Source organism: Pholis gunnellus, assembly GCF_910591455.1.
Source record: "Pholis gunnellus genome assembly, chromosome: 14".
Taxonomy (NCBI): domain Eukaryota; kingdom Metazoa; phylum Chordata; class Actinopteri; order Perciformes; family Pholidae; genus Pholis; species Pholis gunnellus.
The window spans coordinates 18020335-18040067 of NC_136541.1; the positions used below are offsets into that span (position 1 = coordinate 18020335).

At 40.5% G+C, this 19733-nt stretch overlaps 3 protein-coding genes across 5 annotated transcripts; 1 reads left to right on the plus strand and 2 right to left on the minus strand.

Annotated features, from left to right (window-relative positions):
• Positions 1-202: 202 nt before the first annotated feature.
• LOC306706613 (interleukin-13 receptor subunit alpha-1-like) lies at positions 203-6138 on the minus strand. Its single transcript, XM_079173751.1, has 11 exons — positions 5712-6138; positions 4888-4955; positions 4332-4405; positions 3999-4045; positions 3723-3877; positions 3398-3573; positions 1812-1945; positions 1512-1656; positions 1270-1375; positions 710-791; positions 203-590 (listed from the first exon to the last, which is right to left on the minus strand). The coding sequence occupies exons 3-11, from the start codon at positions 4396-4398 to the stop codon at positions 438-440; spliced, it is 1065 nt and encodes a 354-aa protein (XP_079029877.1). The 5' UTR covers positions 4399-4405; positions 4888-4955; positions 5712-6138; the 3' UTR covers positions 203-437.
• Positions 6139-9306: 3168 nt separating this feature from the next.
• Positions 9307-17642, plus strand: LOC306706508 (caspase-8-like). Of its 3 annotated transcripts, none has more exons than XM_079173627.1 (9): positions 9307-9551; positions 9789-9811; positions 9987-10333; positions 10477-10511; positions 12216-12314; positions 13213-13324; positions 13505-13632; positions 15836-16401; positions 16624-17642. In XM_079173627.1, exons 3-9 carry the CDS (start codon positions 9994-9996, stop codon positions 16757-16759), a joined length of 1416 nt encoding a protein of 471 aa, XP_079029753.1. In that variant the 5' UTR covers positions 9307-9551; positions 9789-9811; positions 9987-9993; the 3' UTR covers positions 16760-17642. The 3 variants fall into 3 exon arrangements, with proteins under 3 accessions (XP_079029753.1, XP_079029754.1, XP_079029752.1); XM_079173628.1 differs by lacking the exon at positions 9789-9811 and having other exon boundaries at positions 15836-16219; positions 16322-16401; XM_079173626.1 differs by lacking the exon at positions 9789-9811.
• A 130-nt stretch (positions 17643-17772) lies between these two features.
• Positions 17773-19627, minus strand: LOC306706509 (uncharacterized protein). The gene is made up of 4 exons (XM_079173629.1): positions 19363-19627; positions 19062-19206; positions 18826-18925; positions 17773-18301 (listed from the first exon to the last, which is right to left on the minus strand). The coding sequence occupies exons 1-4, from the start codon at positions 19372-19374 to the stop codon at positions 18172-18174; spliced, it is 387 nt and encodes a 128-aa protein (XP_079029755.1). The 5' UTR covers positions 19375-19627; the 3' UTR covers positions 17773-18171.
• Between the last annotated feature and the right edge of the window lie 106 nt (positions 19628-19733).

A 19733-nucleotide genomic window follows, 5' to 3' on the forward strand; every position in this document is an offset into this window, starting at 1 on the left:
TACTCTTTTCTATAAAACCTTGTAACAATGTTATCTTCACGCTTTTACATTTGTGAAATTGTTACATGTTTGTCTAAATGTTTTTCCTTTTTGCCGTTATTGTCCTGTGTAGGCTCCCATAAAGAGAGTGAACGGCTCTCATTGGACCACCGTGTATAAATAAAGGTTGACTGAAATAATTCACTTCAAATGAGCATTTGATATTTCAGTATATCACTCAACTTTATTTCACACCCCAAAAGGTATACACATTTAGTAGAAGCACTATAGATCTACGTTTCAAAACCAGCTAACCAGCAAGTTCAGGCAAAACTAATGTCTTTCTTCAAAACTTGTCACTGGACATGTTCCCCTTTTTTAAATTAATAAACAAACAGAAAATCCACAAGACGAGGACGACGCAGAGCAAGAACACTTATGCACTCTAATACTTATTGCTAAATGCACTGGCCTGGCGCGGCATGGCAGTAAGATGTTCCTTCTTTTTCAAACGTTTGAATGTGTCCTTCCCACTTTTCAGGCTTTTGCTCCATATCCTCCACCTTTGTGATCTCCTCCACAGGCTCGGCTGGCGGAGCAGGGTGGAAGAGCTGGAGGCAACACAACACAAAAACCAAAATGTTGGCACCATTTGTCCACACGAGTGTTTGTGGTTGAGTGCTGAAGTGTGTGGTGTCAGCGGGTGTGTACAGTATGGGTGTCTACTTACATTGAATGTGTCACTTTTTTCCAGGAAACCTTTGTACTTTGGCGGGGGGCGGGGAATCGGAGGAAACAGAACCTCAGACACCCTGAAAAACACACACAAAATGAGTACAAATATTTCAAACTCATTCCGCAGCCATTTGCGAGGGTTAAAATAATATTGATTTTGTTTTAAAACAAATAGTTGAGCGAATAAAGTGAAACCGCCAAGAAAGGAAAAAATGAAGCACATCCTTCCTTTATTGTCTTTTACATTTTCTTTCATCTCGTGTTTTTCCCCTGTTTGTCTGCTTTAGAATAGTGCGGGGGTGTTTCTCTCTAAACCATAAGGAAGTCTAGGGTGGATGTTTTGCATTGACTTTTCAGACATAAAAGACCCCACCCCTCTTACTTCTCCTTTCTGTGTTTTCTCACTTAACCCATTCTGTTGACATCTGGGTCACTTTTGTCTTTCGTCTGACATTTGAAAGAGAGGACGGAGTCCGTGGCATCAGAAACAGCAAATCAAGCGTGAGACACATCAGTCAACAGCTTAGTCGTTCATGTAGAGACAGACAACTGTACCTCTGATGGCGCAGCAGCAGCAGCACAGCCAGGAGGATCATGGGTATCCCAAGTGAAATCGAGACGATCACCAGAGTGCTGAGTTTGTAAACTGACGGTTCCACCGCTGGAAACGGGCCGACACAGAGAAATATAAGATAGTGGATTCAGACCGATAATCAACTGATGGATGGAGATGACAAAAAGTCCCCAGCCTTTGGTGAAAAAGATTAATCGACTTGACTTAAAGAGACAGCACTCACTGACGGTGTGGCTCCAGTCGCTCCAATGGGAAGGGTCTTGGCATCCGTGCGTCTTCCTCGTCCTCATCCTCACTCTGTAGGTGCAGGTGGGGTCTGCATTGTGCTCTGTGTAAGACAGCGCGGCAGTCACGGTTTTGGGTCTTTCCTGTTTTTGAAAGAAAAAAGATTCGCCAGAAACACTCAGTATGTTCACCTCGTTTAGATTGTTCTTGTTTATGTGCACCAGAAGACAGTGCACTAAAGGGCACTGCATGTGTTGTTTATGGAATAATCAACATCCATATCCATACACAGGCATACCTGGTCACCCATGTCCAGCTGGTATTCAAAGCACGGTGGCTTAGATTTTCCTCCACTTTGGGGCAGACCCCATCTCACCAACAGTCCTCCATCTCTGAGTGATGCAGAGATATTTTGGGGTGGAGACTGGACCTCTGTGGCACACAGGACCAAAAATAATTAGTCAAAATAAGCAATAAGAATTCAGCCGGAGGGTCTGTTGTGGAGTCTCCACAACCTAGAGTCTAAAACCTGAACATTCAGCTTACCACATTCATACATGCACTGTGCAAGTTAAATACATTACTTTTTGATGGATACATCTGTGTGGCCTCCCTTTTTGTTGCCAAACCAAAAACAAATGGAGGCTCGCCCTTCAAGGGAGGTTTTCAAACTGATATTTGCTTGCTTTGGTATGTTAATGGCTAGTATTTATGTTATTAAGCTATCTATACTCCAGTAAGTGTGTTGCTTCATAGATTTTGGCCTTGTAGTGTTTACTTATGTTTTCCTGAACTGCCAGTAAGAGCTAAGGGCTGGTACGTCATTTGGAACCCGTATTCCTGATTTTTTAAAACTCTATATCACTATATCAAGTATTTTCAGTCATTTATCTTCTATTGTGTTAGTTATATTTTTTAATAATGGTTAGAGCCCGGGCTTGGGGGCACTTCCATGACTGCCTAGGTGATTTTCAGTGTGTTAAGAGAGAGTCGGCTAATATTGGGTATAGGCGGTTAGCCAGGGGTATGGGTCTCCATATCTAAAGCAACCAGGCACATTGTCGGTAGAGGTGAAAAAACGTTGTCGGCATTGGTATCTGTGGCGTGCCCTATGTGGTGAAACGGCTTCAATGACTTTGAAAAGACAGCAAAGACTTTGCTTTGCCAGTTTTGCTAGAAACGTACAACAAGGATCAGCTATTGAAAGTTGCTGAGAATTACAGTGTTGAGCTTCCTCAGAAGTTGAATAAAGATGAAATTTTGGCCACATTAAAGGCCCAGTGGTTCTGCTGTAGCTTCCCTCGGGGTGAGTGGGTAAGATAGCTCTTGTTCTGACTGGACTTGGGGTTGGAATTTGCGCAACAAAAACATTTGTTTGCTCCGCAGTAAGAAATGTTAAGACCAGATGCCAGCCTTTAAGAAGCTCAATGCCTTCCACTGTTGATGTCTGCGACGGGAAGCAGACCCAGTCAAAGGCTTATCCAGCATGCATGGCCACAGATGGCTTCTTTCTCTCTTAAATTGCTTCCTAGGTACCAGGGTTGCTGAGGGGGAAGACATGAGACTGCATGCAGGTTGTATAGACATGCACAGATTCACATTAATACACAACTGTGTATTTCATTGTGATTCTTAGTTGCATTGATTGTTTTGGGTATTGGGGTGGTACTTGGTAGCTGTGGTTGCATATTTGGGGATCCTGGTGAGCACCCCGTCTCAAAGGGAGAGGGTGTTTCTAATGTTCCTCTAAATAAAGGGTTACCTTTATTACTTTTTTTTTTTTTTTGCATTACTCAAACAGTGGATGCCATTGAATACCATCTGTAGTGGGATCATTTGCAGATACTCAACAACTCAATGACGGTGTTTGTCTTGGAGTATTACCTAGCATGTCTATCTCGTATCTCGAGGTGTAGACTGTCCAATTGCCGTGCAGGGTTATGTTGAAGTGGAGGATTACGTCCGACCACTCATGCTCGAGCAGAGTCAAAGACCTTGATCCGACTCTCTCCTCAGACGAAAGGTGCGGATAGTGAACCGCTCTATCGTCATCACAGATACTGGGTGAGTAGACAGAGAAAGAGATACACGTTCAAAACAATGTATACATTTTTAACATGCCTGTTTTGTAAATATACGTTAACATTCAAACATGCTCATCAAAGCTATGCCATATGGGTAATGTTTAACTTAAGAAAATAATGAAAACCTGATATGGACAAAGAGCTGAGCATCCCTCTCTAAAGTGTGGAATGACCACGAGCAGTTGAGTACATTTGTTGGGTAATAGAGGCAGCGAAAGTTGTCATCCACCTTAGCCTCCTCGACACAATGTGCCTGCCTCGAAGGACTCTGTGTATGGATCTGAAACAGTTTCACAGGCATAAAGAACAGAATATAGAAATGAAACACATGCATCTGTATTACCATGCAGCACGCTTTTATTGTGCCTGTGTGGAAGTTAAAAGAACATTTTGATTCTCACGTTGCCCGGATCCTTTTCATCCTGACAGACATCTGGAGTGTTGGACTCTGTTAAAAGAGGACGTATATTATCTAGAGTTAAAGCACGAGGGAAAACTCAATTAAAAGCCTTCAAATTCAAAACACGTACACCTGCAGTACACTTTGCTTGGCTCATCAACATTTTGTGGTGTTTTTCTCTTAATCAGGGTGGTGGAGGATTTCATCGAAGTGAGTACGAGGAAAGCGGAAATTGCAACACCACCCTGATAAAAGCAAGATAGCCAAAAATGTTTGTTGAATCAAACATGGTGTGCTAAAGAAGATTTAACTTAAATAGCCATGGAGCACCCACCACTTTCTGAGGCCCACAAAATCAGCAAACAGGACCAAAGTATTGGATGGACAGGAAGCAGCTTCATAGCCAACCTAAGGGGTTTTACAAACACACAAAGACAAATAAACTGACATAAACCAGTACCACTGAGCAGACAAGCTGTTCTAACCAAGTAATTTCCTGGCAGTTCATACTTCCCCTTTTTTAAATGCTTAAATTTAGTGACCGACATCTCGTAGGACCTCTCAATGGCAAATAATCAAATACAAACAGCTTTCTGCGTATGAATCTTGAATCTCCTCGTGGTTCATTCCAATTGTGGGTTTTACCAACATATACATTTCCACTGCCTAAGAAACCCTCTACATTTTCCACAGGAAAAAAAGAGAAGAAGACAAAGTGCATCTGTTCTTTGTTTTGTTTACACACTCAGCTATACTACTCTCAGAAATGAGGAATGGTCAAACCCATGATCAGGTATAAGCTTTCTTTTGAATACAATCTAACACAAAATCCTCTAACAGTATAAATTACAGTACCATTATTGTGAAAAGCATTACTAAGAAGCTGTTACCTGCTACTGTCCTTCCACTCCGTCGCTGCCTGTCAGTGCTCTCAGTGACTGAAGACAATAACGCGTTTCTGGGGAAAGATGAAGCATGACGTCACATAATGTACAACGCTTCAGGAAACGATGGGTTTCTTCCTGTTTCTTTATTATATTCTCTCATTCATACACCGCAAAAGATTTCAAGGACCATATACTTCTGGTTACATGCATTGATGGTAAATATACACCAAAAATGAAGTACAAAGACTCAGTCAATAACTTTTTTAATACAATTGGTAACTTGAAAAGAAAAGTATCCAAATCAGTATGTTTTTCAATAAAACTAGTAACTTTTTTAAAAGCGGAAGAATCATTGACTTTTTGAGTAAAATGGAGAAGTTTTAAAACTATTTATATTTATTACTTTGGCTACTAAAATTGGATACTTCTTAAAACATTACCAAATCAGTAATTTTTTTCAAAACGTTAAAGAATCGATACTTAAATAAATGTGGTCACTTTATTTTTTCAAAAGAAGTACAAATTGGAAATGTTTAAACAATTAATATATTTTTTTCTTCTTGACAACACATGACCACTACCAGCACTAAGTTGATACCCAATAACAACTGAAAACATAAATTACAACAAAACGAAAAAACAATTCCACTTTCCATGAAAGGTTACTAATTTTAACATAATCAATATCAATTGAGTGAGACAAAGGGTGGTTCCGACTGTGAATCGAACCCAAGACGCGGAGGCGAAATCGCCGCATTCTAACCACTAGACCACCGTGGAGGATTTCCAATAGCAATGTAAGATTATGTTGATATAGATAAACCAACCTATTGTCTAACTCATTGTTGCACCCTGTGGGCAATGGTAGGCAAACACCGCTGGCGGAACTGTTTTCCCTGATCCTTCCACAAGGGCAGCGATGAGACCCAATAACTTTCTACTTTTACTTTCTACTTGTCGTTACTACTCTACAGGTCAAACTGCTTCTCAGTCACAATCCATTGTCTTCAGCTACATCGTATTTTACCCGACTTACTCGGTGAATTGCTTGCACATGGTGCATAAACGGTTAGGTAAAGTTGGAAAGATATTCAAAGATTCGGACTTCCCGGTTCAATAAATCGTGAGTGAAGCGTTGCTAAAATACAAACGATACCTCCCTGTAACCGTAATGAGCTAGAAAACAAGCCTCAACCGTTATTAAATTAACGGTCCGTCTGACGGACTCCTCCGAGCTGGAGAAACGCCATTGCTCTCAACGAGCGGCCGGCTGCGAGATGAGTGCGCAGGGACCGTCTACAAAGTGCAATGCGGAAAATACCTATTACAACAATATTCAATAACTTCACTGTCATGCAATGTTATGTAACCAAAATCCCGTCATAGATCAATGGGCTCCTCCTTGTTGTAGTACAACTGTTATTTTGATAAAATATGATTTTGATACATTTTTGTTAATTGTTATTGGAAATCATATTCAATACCTTCACTGATAATAAGTGTAGTGTGACCAAAATCACGTCATAGATCAATTAGCTCCTCCTTGTTGTACTACAACTGTTATTTTTATAAAATATGATTTTGATTAATTTTAGTGAATTATTATTGGAAATAAAGAGAACTACAAACATACAGTTCATTTAAAGCTCAACTAAAGAAACTTGGTTAGTTAGTACCCATCTCTGTCAGCACTAGAATGTTTCTGCTTCTCTGTCTTCTCTTTCCCTCCATCTGTCTGTTGTCACCTGTCTGTCCGTCTTGAAATTGCCGGTCGACCCTCATCTACCTGCATGCTTGTCTTTTATTGTTGTTTAGCTGTGTCTGACTGATTTATGTATTTCACATACTCTGCATGCTTTTATGTTTTGTGCCTCTGACATGGATGTTTTTTAGTGTCTAATAAGTGCAGCATAATATTCTCTTTAAAACCTCTTGAACCCTAAGCCTTTTTTTAGGCCTCTTCTCGAAAATTGTAACCCATACAAAAGAGACTACAATTCTGTAACTACAAGGTCTATTTTAAAAATGTTGATGCTTGTATAACACTAGGGATTGTGAGATTTGATGAGATGAGTAAATATTGTGTATATGTTACTGGTTAATAGTAGCTGAAAACTGAACACAGCAAACAGGGGAAATTCCCAGGTTCGTCTGAAGAAAAAGCACTGTAATTTATTAAATGAGGCCCTGGCTACCCTAAAAACATTCCCAATTCATAGCACAAAGGGTGCAGGTGCCTCACAAAAAGATTTGGTGTAAATAAAGTGAAGCAAACCCCAGTTATAGGTGTTTATCTAAAATAAAACATGCCAAATTCTCATTTTCGAACCAGAATTTGCAGCCGTTCCATTGTACTTTTGTATACTATATAACTATATATTTCACTATATTTCACTTTTTTTATCACTCACATTGTACAATCTATCATAATAGAGCTGTTTGGCATCATTTCGACCCATTTCGACCCATTTTGACCCATTTTGATCCATTTTGATCCATATTGACCTCTCATATCTCTCCTGGATGCATTTTCCTCTTCTCTGTCTGTTTGTCTGGAGCGCTTGCTCAGTCTCTGCCGTGCGGATCTTGTCATGTGACCACTCGTTACAACCGGGTGCTTATTTGGAACACAAGTGATTGACAGAATTTTCAGCCAATAAAACTCAAAAACCGTGCCGCGGTCAGCTCCCAAGCCCCAAGCCCCTGTATGATTCGCCGCCGGCATTCTGACCACCATTTTGGCTCAGATGAACGGAGAAACGCCATTTTAAGTTCCACACGTACTCACTTAGCAGACGAACAGACTACTAATAAGGAATAATTGTGGATTTCACAGTTTTCGTCCAGAAAACCGACTCACCGTATGATACAGTTCTAATATTTCGCAGTGTAGGAGTTGTGCTTTCTGTGGCTTGTTGACTGTTTCTCCTGAACGCTTTGACGGAGAGTAATTTGGACGATACCGTTGAACTCTGTGTGAAATGCTAATGTTCGTAGCTGTGTGACATGCTATGGGGGAAGCAATGGCCCCGGTTTTCGAAGCATTCTGAGTTGTTGGCTTGCCGGCTCTGGCGTAAAATGCATGATATTGTGGCAGATCTTCTTAGTTAGTTAGTAGAATAGTTTATAATGGTGTTTGTAGTGTGTAAAATGGTTAACATGATTAAATTAAGGAGACTTTTTTCAACAAAAAAAAAGTTAGTATTTATTTTATTTATTTATTTATGAAAAGTCCATTCTGCGATGTTTCTATTTAACATAGTTATCCCTTACTTTATTTGCTTGTGTGTGTTGAATTTAAGAGCCTCTGTTTTGCATGTCTTGTTAGTACTTGACAATGTTTAAGAGTCTCCTGAATGGTGATACTAAGTATATTAATATTCTCACTTTTTTCATTGTTTGTGCACGCATTGTAAAGTGTCAATATTGTACAACCTTTTAAATTTAATCTTATATTCTGTTTTTAGGTTTATTTTGTAACATCTGCCTCTTGGGACTACAGATGAAAAATAGCCTCTTGGCTAACTGGCGCATTTACAGAAATGTTTTTATTAATGTGCACTGTCCCTTATCAAATAAACCAATAAAATAAAATAAATAAATAAACTAGTGCAATTGTGAAGCTATGTTTTGTATTGTGTATTTGTCTTGAATAAAAACATAGTACCACATACATCAACATAAGAGCCATCATAAGTAGTTCACTCATTTAATCTTCAACAAAGAATATACACATATATTGTCATGCTGTAACAACATTGTGATCATTTTGATACAGTACAATTTAAAGGAAAAATAAATCTGGCAAAACAAATACCCGACTTTATGCATGTTTATGCACCTGATTTTGACACAACACACAATACCAAGGAGTGTCTTTTTTTGGTATTTGTGCTGCTGTGATTCCAAGGCACTGCATGTGAAACCATCTTGTGCAAGTTCCACATTGAATCTACATGGGGATAAACACATTAAACATATTAAGAAAATGGCAAATTTAGGAAACCTGTAATGCATAAAAGTTAACAATATCTGATTACTTTAATTTTATCCCTTGAATCGCACTACAGGTTATATACAGATTATCCACAACTCAGATTATCCGTTTAATCTTGCTAAACAATTAAATGTACAGTTGTAGTACAACAAGAAGGAGCTAATTGATATATGAAATGATTTTGGTCACACTACACTTATCATCAGTGAAGTTATTGAATATGATTTCCAATAACAACTAACAAAAATGTATCAAAATCACATTTTATTAAAATAACAGTTGTAGTACAACAAGGAGGAGCTCATTGATCTATAAAGTGATTTTGGTTACATAACATTGCATGACAGTGAAATTATTGAATATTGTTTCCGCATTGCACTTTGTAGACGGTCCCTGCGCACTCGTCTCGCAGCCGGCCGCTCCTTGAGAGCAATGCCGTTTTTCCAGCTCGGAGGAGTCCGTAAAGACGGCCCGTTTTAATTAAATAACGGTTGAGGCTTGTTGTCTAGCTCATTACGGTTACAGGGAGGTATCGTTTGTATTTTAGCAACGTTTCACTCACGATCACGAGTTATTGAACCGGGAAGTCCGAATCTTTGAATATCTTTCCAACTTTACCTAACCGAATTGCCCATGTATAACCGAAAGTGGAGGAAACAACTTCCTGACTGTAAGTGACCAAAGCTTAAAGTAATTACCTCTGTATTGTTGGAGCTGTGCTGTATTTTTTAAGTACAGTCAGCTTGTGGTAACTTGAATGCCGTAATCGTAGAAAAGGAAGCTTCAAATCAAATCTTACATGATTTCAAAATATATCGTTAATTCCAAGCTGGTTACATTATAACGCCAACTCATTAAACTCACTTATTACAGAGTAACGCCAACTCATTAAACTCACTTATTACAGAGTAACGCTTGCTGCTGCGTTTGGTAAGTTGTCAGAAATGACTCTCACTCATGAGTGAAGTACACAATGATTAATTGTAATGTATATGTGCCGTATATGGTACAAAAACATCTCAGCTGTCACAGATTGAATCAAACCCCAGTATTTCCTGGTGTAGCCTACTTTACTGTACATGTTCTTTTTGTCTCTGTTTCTCAGATTCAACATGTCAGCCAAAGACACGGTGAGACGTAATAAGACAGCCATTGTGGCGACTTTGAGTGGAGACCGCATGCTAATCCTCAACAAAGTTCATGAGAACAACCTGATAACTGATCGTGAGTACAAAAACCTTAAAAGCATCGAGAAGGAAGATGTAGAGGGACACGTCGTTGCGCTCGTGGACAAGCTCATGTACAAAGGTGAGAAAAGCTGCAACGCCTTCCTGAAACTCCTGCAAACTGATGAAGAAATTAAAGCTACTTACCCTGAACTGGAGAGCATGTGGTTGAATGACACCTGCATTTTACCCACGCCTGTCCAAGCTTGTTCAGTTGATGACAGTGGTACGTATGATTTATAATGGTATAATAGTTCTGGTATTGAAATGACTCCTATTCAGCCTAACATGTGTTTCCCGTTCACGAAGTGGACGTCTTAAGGCTGTTAGGTTTGGAGGTGTAATTCTGTTCCCCTCTGATTTCCTCAGATGGTCCACCTCCAGGGGGCAAGAGGACCAAGGAGGTGAGGTATTAACATTGAAATAGCACGCTGTGCTTGAGTCAGTGTTTTTAGTTATTCTTTGTTAGAGAGACACATGACATGCTTATGATCCTGTGACTGTAGCCTTAACTTTGGGAGTTAAGTTAGTTGGCATTACTGAATTTCTAATGCTATTACGTTTCTACGTTATTGACAGTAAATCAAGAGCACGTTTACCTCTTCTTTTGCGTAAAGCATCATCATATGCAGTGGTGGGTCGTGCATTTTATACCTGGGCCTTCTGTGCTGTCCTTCTACGGTTGAACCACCTCCTAATAACCACATTATGACGCCACAGCTACGGTTATTATTTGTTTCTAGGGGTGTAACAATACATGTATTCGTATTAAACCGTTCGGTACGAGGCTTACAAACCGAACAATATGTTTGAATAATACTAGTGCATTTGGAAAATGCAGAAGCTTAAATTGTGGGAAATGTGTTTTCGGTGGACTTTGCTCAAACTAGCAACATGCTGTCTGACACGCCCACCCCGGACACAAAATATTGTACCCTGGTGAGGCGCGTGTGTTCTGGGAGGCGCGCTAAACTAGCTTAGCAGGAAAACCAACACGCTACAAACTTTCCTGGCAGCTGTTCCCTACTGATTCAAACCGGGCTAAAGCAATCGCCACACAATCCCCATTTCTCCAGACCATAATTCTTGCTTTGTTAAAGAAAACAAAACCCCAAACAGAGAATCAAATGTCAGACCCTAACCCCATGCATATAGTCAAAATCAACGTAATTAACACAATGACAAGTACAAACTCACAATAACCAGTCACATATATTTATATGACAACAAAGCATGACAAATCAATCCAGCAACACTGCAGCGCTAAAACACGTATTCCCCCGCACACCGAAGAGCACGAGCCATTCAAATATTATTCACATCAAAGGGAACAATATTCACCATATCATAAAAACGAAACGATAGAAAATCTAACAGTAGTAAAACTACTGCAGATGTAAAAACACAAAAGCAGTTCACTTGCCACAGATGCTGTTCACTTAAAGACAAAGTCCATCCTCCTTTCTTTGTTAACAAAGAGTTTAATACCGCGGTTGTACAGAACATCGGTGCGGTTCAGTTCCAGCCAGAGGTCCTCCTGCGAACGTGTTCGTTGAGTTGTAGATCCTCTCGGGTCTTTCAAAAGCACCATAGCTTGTAAGTGTCCTGTCGTGCTATGTTGTCGTTTTGCTGCCTTGCTTAACCACCTCAGGTTAGCGTAGCATAGCTCCAAACAGCTCCAAACACCAAAACGCTCAGTTGCAAATAAAACGCATTCTTAGCCATAAAATGTGCAACGCTTCTCCGACGCTGTCAGCCAGAAATACCATTCGTACAAATCCTTTTCCATGCTCGGTCAGGGCTGCTAGCTGTGGGGTTGGCCGACCCTTTCATACGATGTCCATCTTTTCTTGAACTGTCCTTCTCCAGAAAGGCGTTGCCATGAATCGAATGCTAACGAGTGGCGATCTGAAAGGGTGCTTTACAATAGTCCATCAAAAACAGTATTATTGTGCACTTAAGAGAACTGTGTCCTTACTCGGGGCACACAAAGCTTGAATGAACCAAACTCCCAATCTTAACACAACTGTGGCCAGGCACCCTTAATCAGACAGTTTAATGCACTTTTGTGTCTGTGTGTGTGAATGCATTGTGCTCTTCGACCTTAGGCTGTTGCGCAGGAGGCAGCTGAACATCATCTCACCAGGATGAAGCTGGAGAAGCTGGAGAGACAAATTGCTCAACTAAAACAAGGGAACATGCCTTTGGTGAGATTTGAAGTCTTTTGACAGTTTTCTTTCTACTCTGTTTAAGACAATACTCACATATTTTCTGTTGCTTATTGTTCCTTTTATCCATACTGGCTGTTGAGCGAGCCCCTCCTGTTGGATGGGGGATAAAATCTAGTTCTTGTTCTTCTTAAAAACAAATTCCAAAATGACACTTTTTTTAAGGCTTCTATTTTTTTGTATAAAATAGGCGCAGTGTGCACATTATTCTATGTGTGCATATCAGATACCAGGCATTTAGACTATGTATTTTGAATATACAGTTAAGTACTTTTAAAGTGCTCTTCATTTGTAAACATGCCTATAAAATCACTTATCTGTCATTAATTCTAATTGTATGTGTGTACATGGTTACATCTCAGGCTTCAAAGGCTCGTGGAATTCATTGTCCTCAGGACAAGATGATGTCACCACCAGGGCTGCCGTTTTTATGGGTGTATTCTCTATCCGGAAACCGAAATCCATAATAGCCCTCTAACTATGTAATGTAGGGTCTTATGTACATACTAGTAAGTATCTAAAAATTAGTCCGATTTTGAAATATTGTCATGTACGTTTTTGTAAACTTTCCTGATATTGGGTTTGCGCGTGCTCGAACATTTGTTAAATAGTAAAATAACGTAATTAATTCCCTAAACCAATAATAAAATAATGTTTTAATAAATATATATTTATATATATATTTTATATTTAAATGTGTTTATATATTTTTACAGGAGAAACAATTTGTATATATACACTTTACTACAATTAGGAATTGATAGAGTCCTTTCTTGCTGATCATGGAACCATTCACTCAAACACAAATAACTTTTATTCATTTATTAGAACATTAATGTTTATGATTTGTCTATGTGGCTGTGCTTGTGCTCCTTAGACGGACTACTACGCTCTGAAAAATAAACCACGTGGTTTGTGTGTGGTCATCAATAATGAGGACTTCCAGGGATCAATGCTGAACAACCGAAAAGGGACTCAGGTGGATGTGGGTATGTCTCCCTGTTATTGATCAACCATGTGATCTGGTTTGTTTTTGTACTGTTTATCTATGAGTTACCGAGCAGCATTCGAGGTTCTGATCCTGCTTATCACACATGATTAATATAAGATGATAATATAAGATAAGATGATGTAAAAACAATCAATTTATCTCTCTTTATGTGACACAGAGGCTCTGAGCTCAGTGTTCACCCGCCTTGGCTTTACTGTGTTGGTGCACAACAACTTGACTGCAGAAGACATGCGACGAGAACTACAGAAACTGGGCTCACGGGATTTTTTGGATGAAGATGCGTTGGTGAGCAGTGTCACACACCTTCAGGGCTGTAATATCAGTGACTACTGGATATACTGTAATTAATTTCTAATCGTTTTGTTTTCGGGTTTTCCAACTGTCTGTCCGTCTGGTCCATCCTCGTGATTGCGATATCCCAGGAACGCCTCGAGGAAATTTCTTCCAATTTGGAGCAAACATCCACGCTCAATGATTAACTGATTAGATTCCAGTGGTCAAAGGTCACTGTGATGTCACAAAAACAATTTGGTAATTTACAAAGTTAATTATTTTTGTATCTAAATCTTCTAAAAGAATGCACCTCATTTTTTTTTTTTTAAACCAGTAATTCAAACAAAGAATCATTTATTTTACATTTAAATATCAACATTATCAGGTAGAGACAAACACAAAATGGATGTTTTCAAAAGAAAAATTGTATTTGTTATAGAATAGATTTGTATCAGATTGCAGGCTGTTGAGAGACTAGGGGTGGGGGGGGGGGATCGATACAGCATAGTATCGCGATATTTTGCGTGGCGATATTGTATCGATACACGGAAGCCAAGTATCGATCTTTTATTATATAAACTATAAACTTTTTGGTACTAGAAAATAAAAATAAATAGCTTTTTCAGTCCACTAGATGGTGCTGAGTTGTTTTCTGGTCAGGGTCTTTGGTCAAAACAAAGATGGAGACATCGGAGAAAGAAATCAGAAATGCGCCGTCCGCGTTTAAATCAGACGTCTGGACTTATTTTGGATTTTTTAACAAGGAAGGGAAGAAGGTCATGAATATGACACATGGATATGACTCTGTCGCGGCATTTTTTCACCGACACAGCCGTGCCCAAGCTCTACAGAGAAGTGAAGCTTAAAGTTACGTGGAGTCTTTGAGTACAGCAGAAAGGGTTGCATTAACTTGCGATGCGTAGACTGGACGTCAAGGGCAGTGGATTCCTATGTGACTATAACAGCACAATATCTGTTGTCTGCTGGCGACTGCTGACTCACATTTTCTCCAAACTAGAGCAGTACATGTAAGTCACACCAGGGCAAACATGACAGACCTCATGTCAAAATGCAGCACAAGAATGGGGGATTGCCGACAAAAACCTGGTGGTTGTAACCGAGAATGCTTCTAACGTGGGCGTTGCCGTTCAGTTAGCGGGATTCCTGCATGTGAAGTGTTTCTCTCACACGCTCAATCTGACCTCACAACAGGTGTTACATCTGCCAACAGTAGCCAGGCTCATGGGGAGAGTGCAGCGCATCACTGCTGCCCTCGACGTCCACGCATCGCAAGTTATACTGAGTTATATAACTCTTATATCGTACTTATAGAAGTTATAGACACGTTTGCATTCAGTTAAGTTGGACTATGTAGACTGTAATACAAACAGTTCAGTTTGTCAGGTGCATTTAACATTTATGACAGGTTTTTATGACAGTGTTGGTCAGTCTGTCTGCTTGACAATCCTATTTTGCTGCAATAAAAATGATTGAAGTGAGATGAACAGACTAAAAACTTTATCTTATTAGATTACATAATTTGAAGTTGAAAAAAGTAATAAATCGCAATATATGTTATCACAATACTCAACATATCGCAGTATCGTGATAATATCGTATCGTGACCTAAGTATCGTGATAATATCGTATTGCGGGACCTCTGGTGATTCCCACCCCAGAGAGACATTAAACATCTATAGACTAAACGTAGGATGTTGTGACAGTAATTTGTGTGCACAGGGATCTGTTCAGAGTTTCAGTCAGCACCACTGTCACCACCGCTAGCTACACTAGCGAGGAAGCTCATCTTCCCATAATCGGCGAGAAAAGATTTTAGCCATGACGTAAAAGAACTTAAATTGAATGAATCGTTTTCAATTGGTTGACCCATCAATACACTTTTTCACCACTTGTCTGGGTCAGGTTGTAAGTAAGTAAAGATCAAATCTGCAAATATAGGGCTATATTGTCCTTAATGGTTTTCCCTCATGCTTTGGTTGAGATGATCGGGAAATGAGTATTTCACGTGTATACAAAAGTCTCAAATTTAACTCTGAGAAGCCTGCTATAGCCTCATATTTACAGAACGTACGTGTGAGTGGTATCGATCTCTTCTTACTTTCAGCAAGAAAGGGATTAATTGTGATTATTTGCATACAAAATCCTCTCATGTTTAGCTCTTGATCTTGGCTTTCGCTTCTGCTTCTGATCTTAGGTGGTGTGCGTGCTCTCCCATGGAGAACTGGAATGTGTCTTTGGGACCGATGAGCAGCAGGTGTCCTTAAAAGAACTGACCCGGCCCTTCACCAGCAGGTTAGCACCCACCTTGGCAGGGAAGCCCAAACTGTTCTTCATCCAAGCGTGTCAGGGAAGCGGCTACCAGACAGGAGCCGTGCCGTGTCCCCCGAAGCCAAGACAGGAGGAGATGGTCAGGCAGAGCCTGGAGGAGGTGGTCAGGCAGAGCCCCCTGGAGGAGGTGGTCAGGCAGAGCCTGGGGGAGGTGGTCAGGCAGAGCCCCCTGGAGGAGGCGGTCAGGCGGAGTCTGGAGGTGGTCAGGCAGAGCCTGGAGGAGGTGGTCAGGCAGAGCACCCTGGAGGAGGTGGTCAGGCCGAGCACCCTGGAGGCCGACGCTGGTGTTGTCCACAACGAAATGGTGGCTTGCGAGGCCGACATGCTGCTGGGCATGGCCACCGTGCCAGAGTGCCATACGTTTCGAAACGTTAGCACGGGCTCCATCTACATCCAGGAGCTGTGCAAGCAGCTGAGGAGATCAGCAGAAAGGTGAGAGAAAAATCTTCCCCTTTTCCAGAAAAAAGAAAACAGAATGTTCCTCTTTTCCCAGATTAGGGACCATAATTCTGTCACTGTTTCTGTTGGTGTGCTTTTGGTGTTTAGATAAATCTGCTGTGCTGCTGATGTCATGTGTTATGATGTTGTATTCAAATGTATACCCACGGTTTGAGCAATGTTTATAATTGTGTGTTTCCTCTGTTCTCTCTGCAGCTTGGAGAAGGATGATATACTCACTGTGTTGACATGTGTGAACAGGGAGGTCAGCAAAGGACAATATTTAAACTACAAACAAATGCCAATGCCCAAGTACACCCTCACCAAGAAGCTCGTTCTTAAATATGTGTGAACTGACCAGAACCAAGTGCAAAGCTGAGAATGTGCCAAATTCACAGAGACCTGGTTTACTGTGTGTATGACTGTGGTCGAGTAATTGAAATATAGTGCACATAATAGTTCTCAACATTGGGTTCCCTTTAAATACGAATCACTTTTGTTGGCATTGCGGGTTGTATGGATTCAGATGGGATTGAAAACAAAAACATGACAGTAGCAATAGCTAAATGTAAGAAATACGCTGTTACAAGTAAAAGTCCTTTATTCTCATTCATCTATGCATTATCTTCACCTTCTTCACTATTTCATTTTATCAGAGGCACATATAGAATATAATGTGCTAAGATTGATGAGTTGGCATGTCAAATTGACATGTGCATAGCTGTTGGGGAAAACCTAAATGACTAATTATAATGTGTGCTCAGAAAATCTGGTGTCCTAATTTGATCATCTTTATTGCACCCTGTCCTTGTTGTGTGAACTGCCTCTGACATTAAGCACCACAGTTGTTTAGTCTATTTAGGTGTCATGGCCTGCTGAGAGGGAGCTCTCAGCAGCAAGTCCTGGATTGAAATGATAAGGACTGTGGGAGTGTCAAGATGGGTACAAAGTTGTTACGAGAACTTAGCCTCCTGATTACGAGAATGTGACCTTTGTGCCAGAACAAATGCTCAAGTGAAGTGGCAGACAGACACTCCCTACATGGCGTGGACGCCATTTTGTGTATGTGTTATGCTTCTGTGACATATTATTGCCTGTGACACTGTATGTTTACTTAGTATAAATATCCGAGGCTCAGAGACAGATCTCCGAGCAGCCTTGATCCATGTATACTGTAAATGAATCAACTCTGTCTCCTTCTTTGCAAAGAATAAATGTCCTGTTTAATGATTTTCCATCGGTCTCGGGTGAATTTTTCTAACAATAGCTTTTATGTTGAAGCTCATCCAGGTAACTAACTACTTTATCATAGTGTTGGGCTCATCTCAGTATGGAAGCCCATAGGGGACTTTATTAAAATGATGTAAACTTGAAAATCAAAATGTAATTCCACAATGGCAGTAATTTCCACATATGTATGTGTTATTTAATTAAAAATGAAAAATGCAATTTTTATTTTCACGTACGTGTTTGATTGTTCTATGACCATATGATAATGGTAATGGAAAGCCTATCTTTCCATTTGGGCAGGTGTTATTTAGTCACAATTCAAATTGAAATGCAATTTTCTAACCATTTCAATATGAAAACAGCATTTGACATTTCATATTCAAAAACCAACAGTCTTAAATATCCTCCACCTTTGTCATCTCCTCCACAGGCTCAGTTGGCGGATTAGGGTGGAAGAGCTGGAGGCAACACAACAAAAAAATAAAATGTTGGCACCATTTGTCCACACGTGTGTTTGTGGTTGAGTGTGTGGCGTCAGCGGGTGTGTACAGTATGGTTGTCTGTACACCCATACTGTAGACACAAAAATGTGTCACTTTTTTCCAGGAAATCTTTGTACTTTGGCGGGGGGCGAGGAATCGGAGGAAACAGAACCTCAGACACCCTGAAAAACACACACAAAATGAAATATAACAAATACTTCAAACTCATTTGCGAGGGTTAAAATAATATTGATTTTGTTTTAAAACAAATAGTTGAGCAAATAAAGTGAAAAAGCCAAGAAAGGAAAAAATGAAGCACATCCTTCCTTTATTGTCTTTTACATTTTCTTTCATCTCGTGTTTTTCCCCTGTTTGTCTGCTTTAGAATAGTGCGGGGGTGTTTCTCTCTAAACCTTAAGGAAGTCTAGGGTGGATGTTTTGCATTGACTTTTCAGACATAAAAGACCCCACCCCTCTTACTTCTCCTTTCTGTGTTTTCTCACTTAACCCATTCTGTTGACATCTGGGTCACTTTTGTCTTTCGTCTGACATTTGAAAGAGAGGACAGAGTCCGTGGCATCAGAAACAGCAAATCAAGCGGGAGTGAAGAGAAATCTGCGAGGAGCTGTGTTGCATGTATAAATCTATGCGTGAGAGACACATCAGTCAACAGCTTAGTCGTTCATGTAGAGACAGACAACTGTACCTCTGATGGCGCAGCAGCACAGCCAGGAGGATCATGGGTATCCCAAGTGAAATCGAGACGATCACCAGAGTGCTGAGTTTGTAAACTGACGGTTCCACCGCTGGAAACGGGCCGACACAGAGAAATATAAGATAGTGGATTCAGACCGATAATCAACTGATGGATGGAGATGACAAAAAGTCCCCAGCCTTTGGTGAAAAAGACTAATCGACTTGACTTAAAGAGACAGCACTCACTGACGGTGTGGCTCCAGTCGCTCCAATGGGAAGGGTCTTGGCATCCGTGCGTCTTCCTCGTCCTCATCCTCACTCTGTAGGTGCAGGTGGGGTCTGCATTGTGCTCTGTGTAAGACAGCGCGGCGGTCACGTTTTTGGGTCTTTCCTGTTTTTGAAAGAAAAAGATTCGCCAGAAACACTCAGTATGTTCACCTCGTTTAGATTGTTCTTGTTTATGTGCACCAGAAGACAGTGCACTAAAGGGCACTGCATGTGTTGTTTATGGAATAATCAACATCCATATCCATACACACAGGCATACCTGGTCACCCATGTCCAGCTGGTATTCAAAGCACGGTGGCTTAGATTTTCCTCGACTTTGGGGCAGACCCCATCTCACCAACAGTCCTCCATCTCTGAGTGATGCAGAGATATTTTGGGGTGGAGACTGGACCTCTGTGGCACACAGGACCAAAAATAATTAGTCAAAATAAGCAATAAGAATTCAGCCGGAGGGTCTGTTGTGGAGTCTCCACAACCTACAGTCTAAAACCTGAACATTCAGCTTACCACATTCATACATGCACTGTGCAAGTTAAATACATTACTTTTTGATGGATACATCTGTGTGTGGCCTCCCTTTTTGTTGCCAAACCAAAAACAAATGGAGGCTCGCCCTTAAGCAACCTGGCA

Bases quoted from the DNA above. Each gene is read 5' to 3' on its own strand.
- LOC306706613 (XM_079173751.1), bottom strand. From the start codon at position 4,398: ATGAAGCTGCTTCCTGTCCATCCAATACTTTGGTCCTGTTTGCTGATT. The intron at 4,046-4,331 runs GTGGGTGCTCCA...CTCTTTTAACAG, and splicing joins TTTGTGGGCCTCAGAAAGTG to AGTCCAACACTCCAGATGTC. The intron at 1,946-3,397 runs GTAATACTCCAA...TGTGTGCCACAG, and splicing joins ATACGAGATAGACATGCTAG to AGGTCCAGTCTCCACCCCAA.
- LOC306706509 (XM_079173629.1), bottom strand. The intron at 18,926-19,061 runs GTGAGTGCTGTC...GCCCGTTTCCAG, and splicing joins CGACTGGAGCCACACCGTCA to CGGTGGAACCGTCAGTTTAC. The intron at 18,302-18,825 runs GTACAGTTGTCT...TGTGTTTTTCAG, and splicing joins GTGCTGCTGCGCCATCAGAG to GGTGTCTGAGGTTCTGTTTC.
- LOC306706508 (XM_079173627.1), top strand. From the start codon at position 9,994: ATGTCAGCCAAAGACACGGTGAGACGTAATAAGACAGCCATTGTGGCG. The intron at 10,334-10,476 runs GTACGTATGATT...TGATTTCCTCAG, and splicing joins TTGTTCAGTTGATGACAGTG to ATGGTCCACCTCCAGGGGGC. The intron at 16,402-16,623 runs GTGAGAGAAAAA...TTCTCTCTGCAG, and splicing joins CTGAGGAGATCAGCAGAAAG to CTTGGAGAAGGATGATATAC.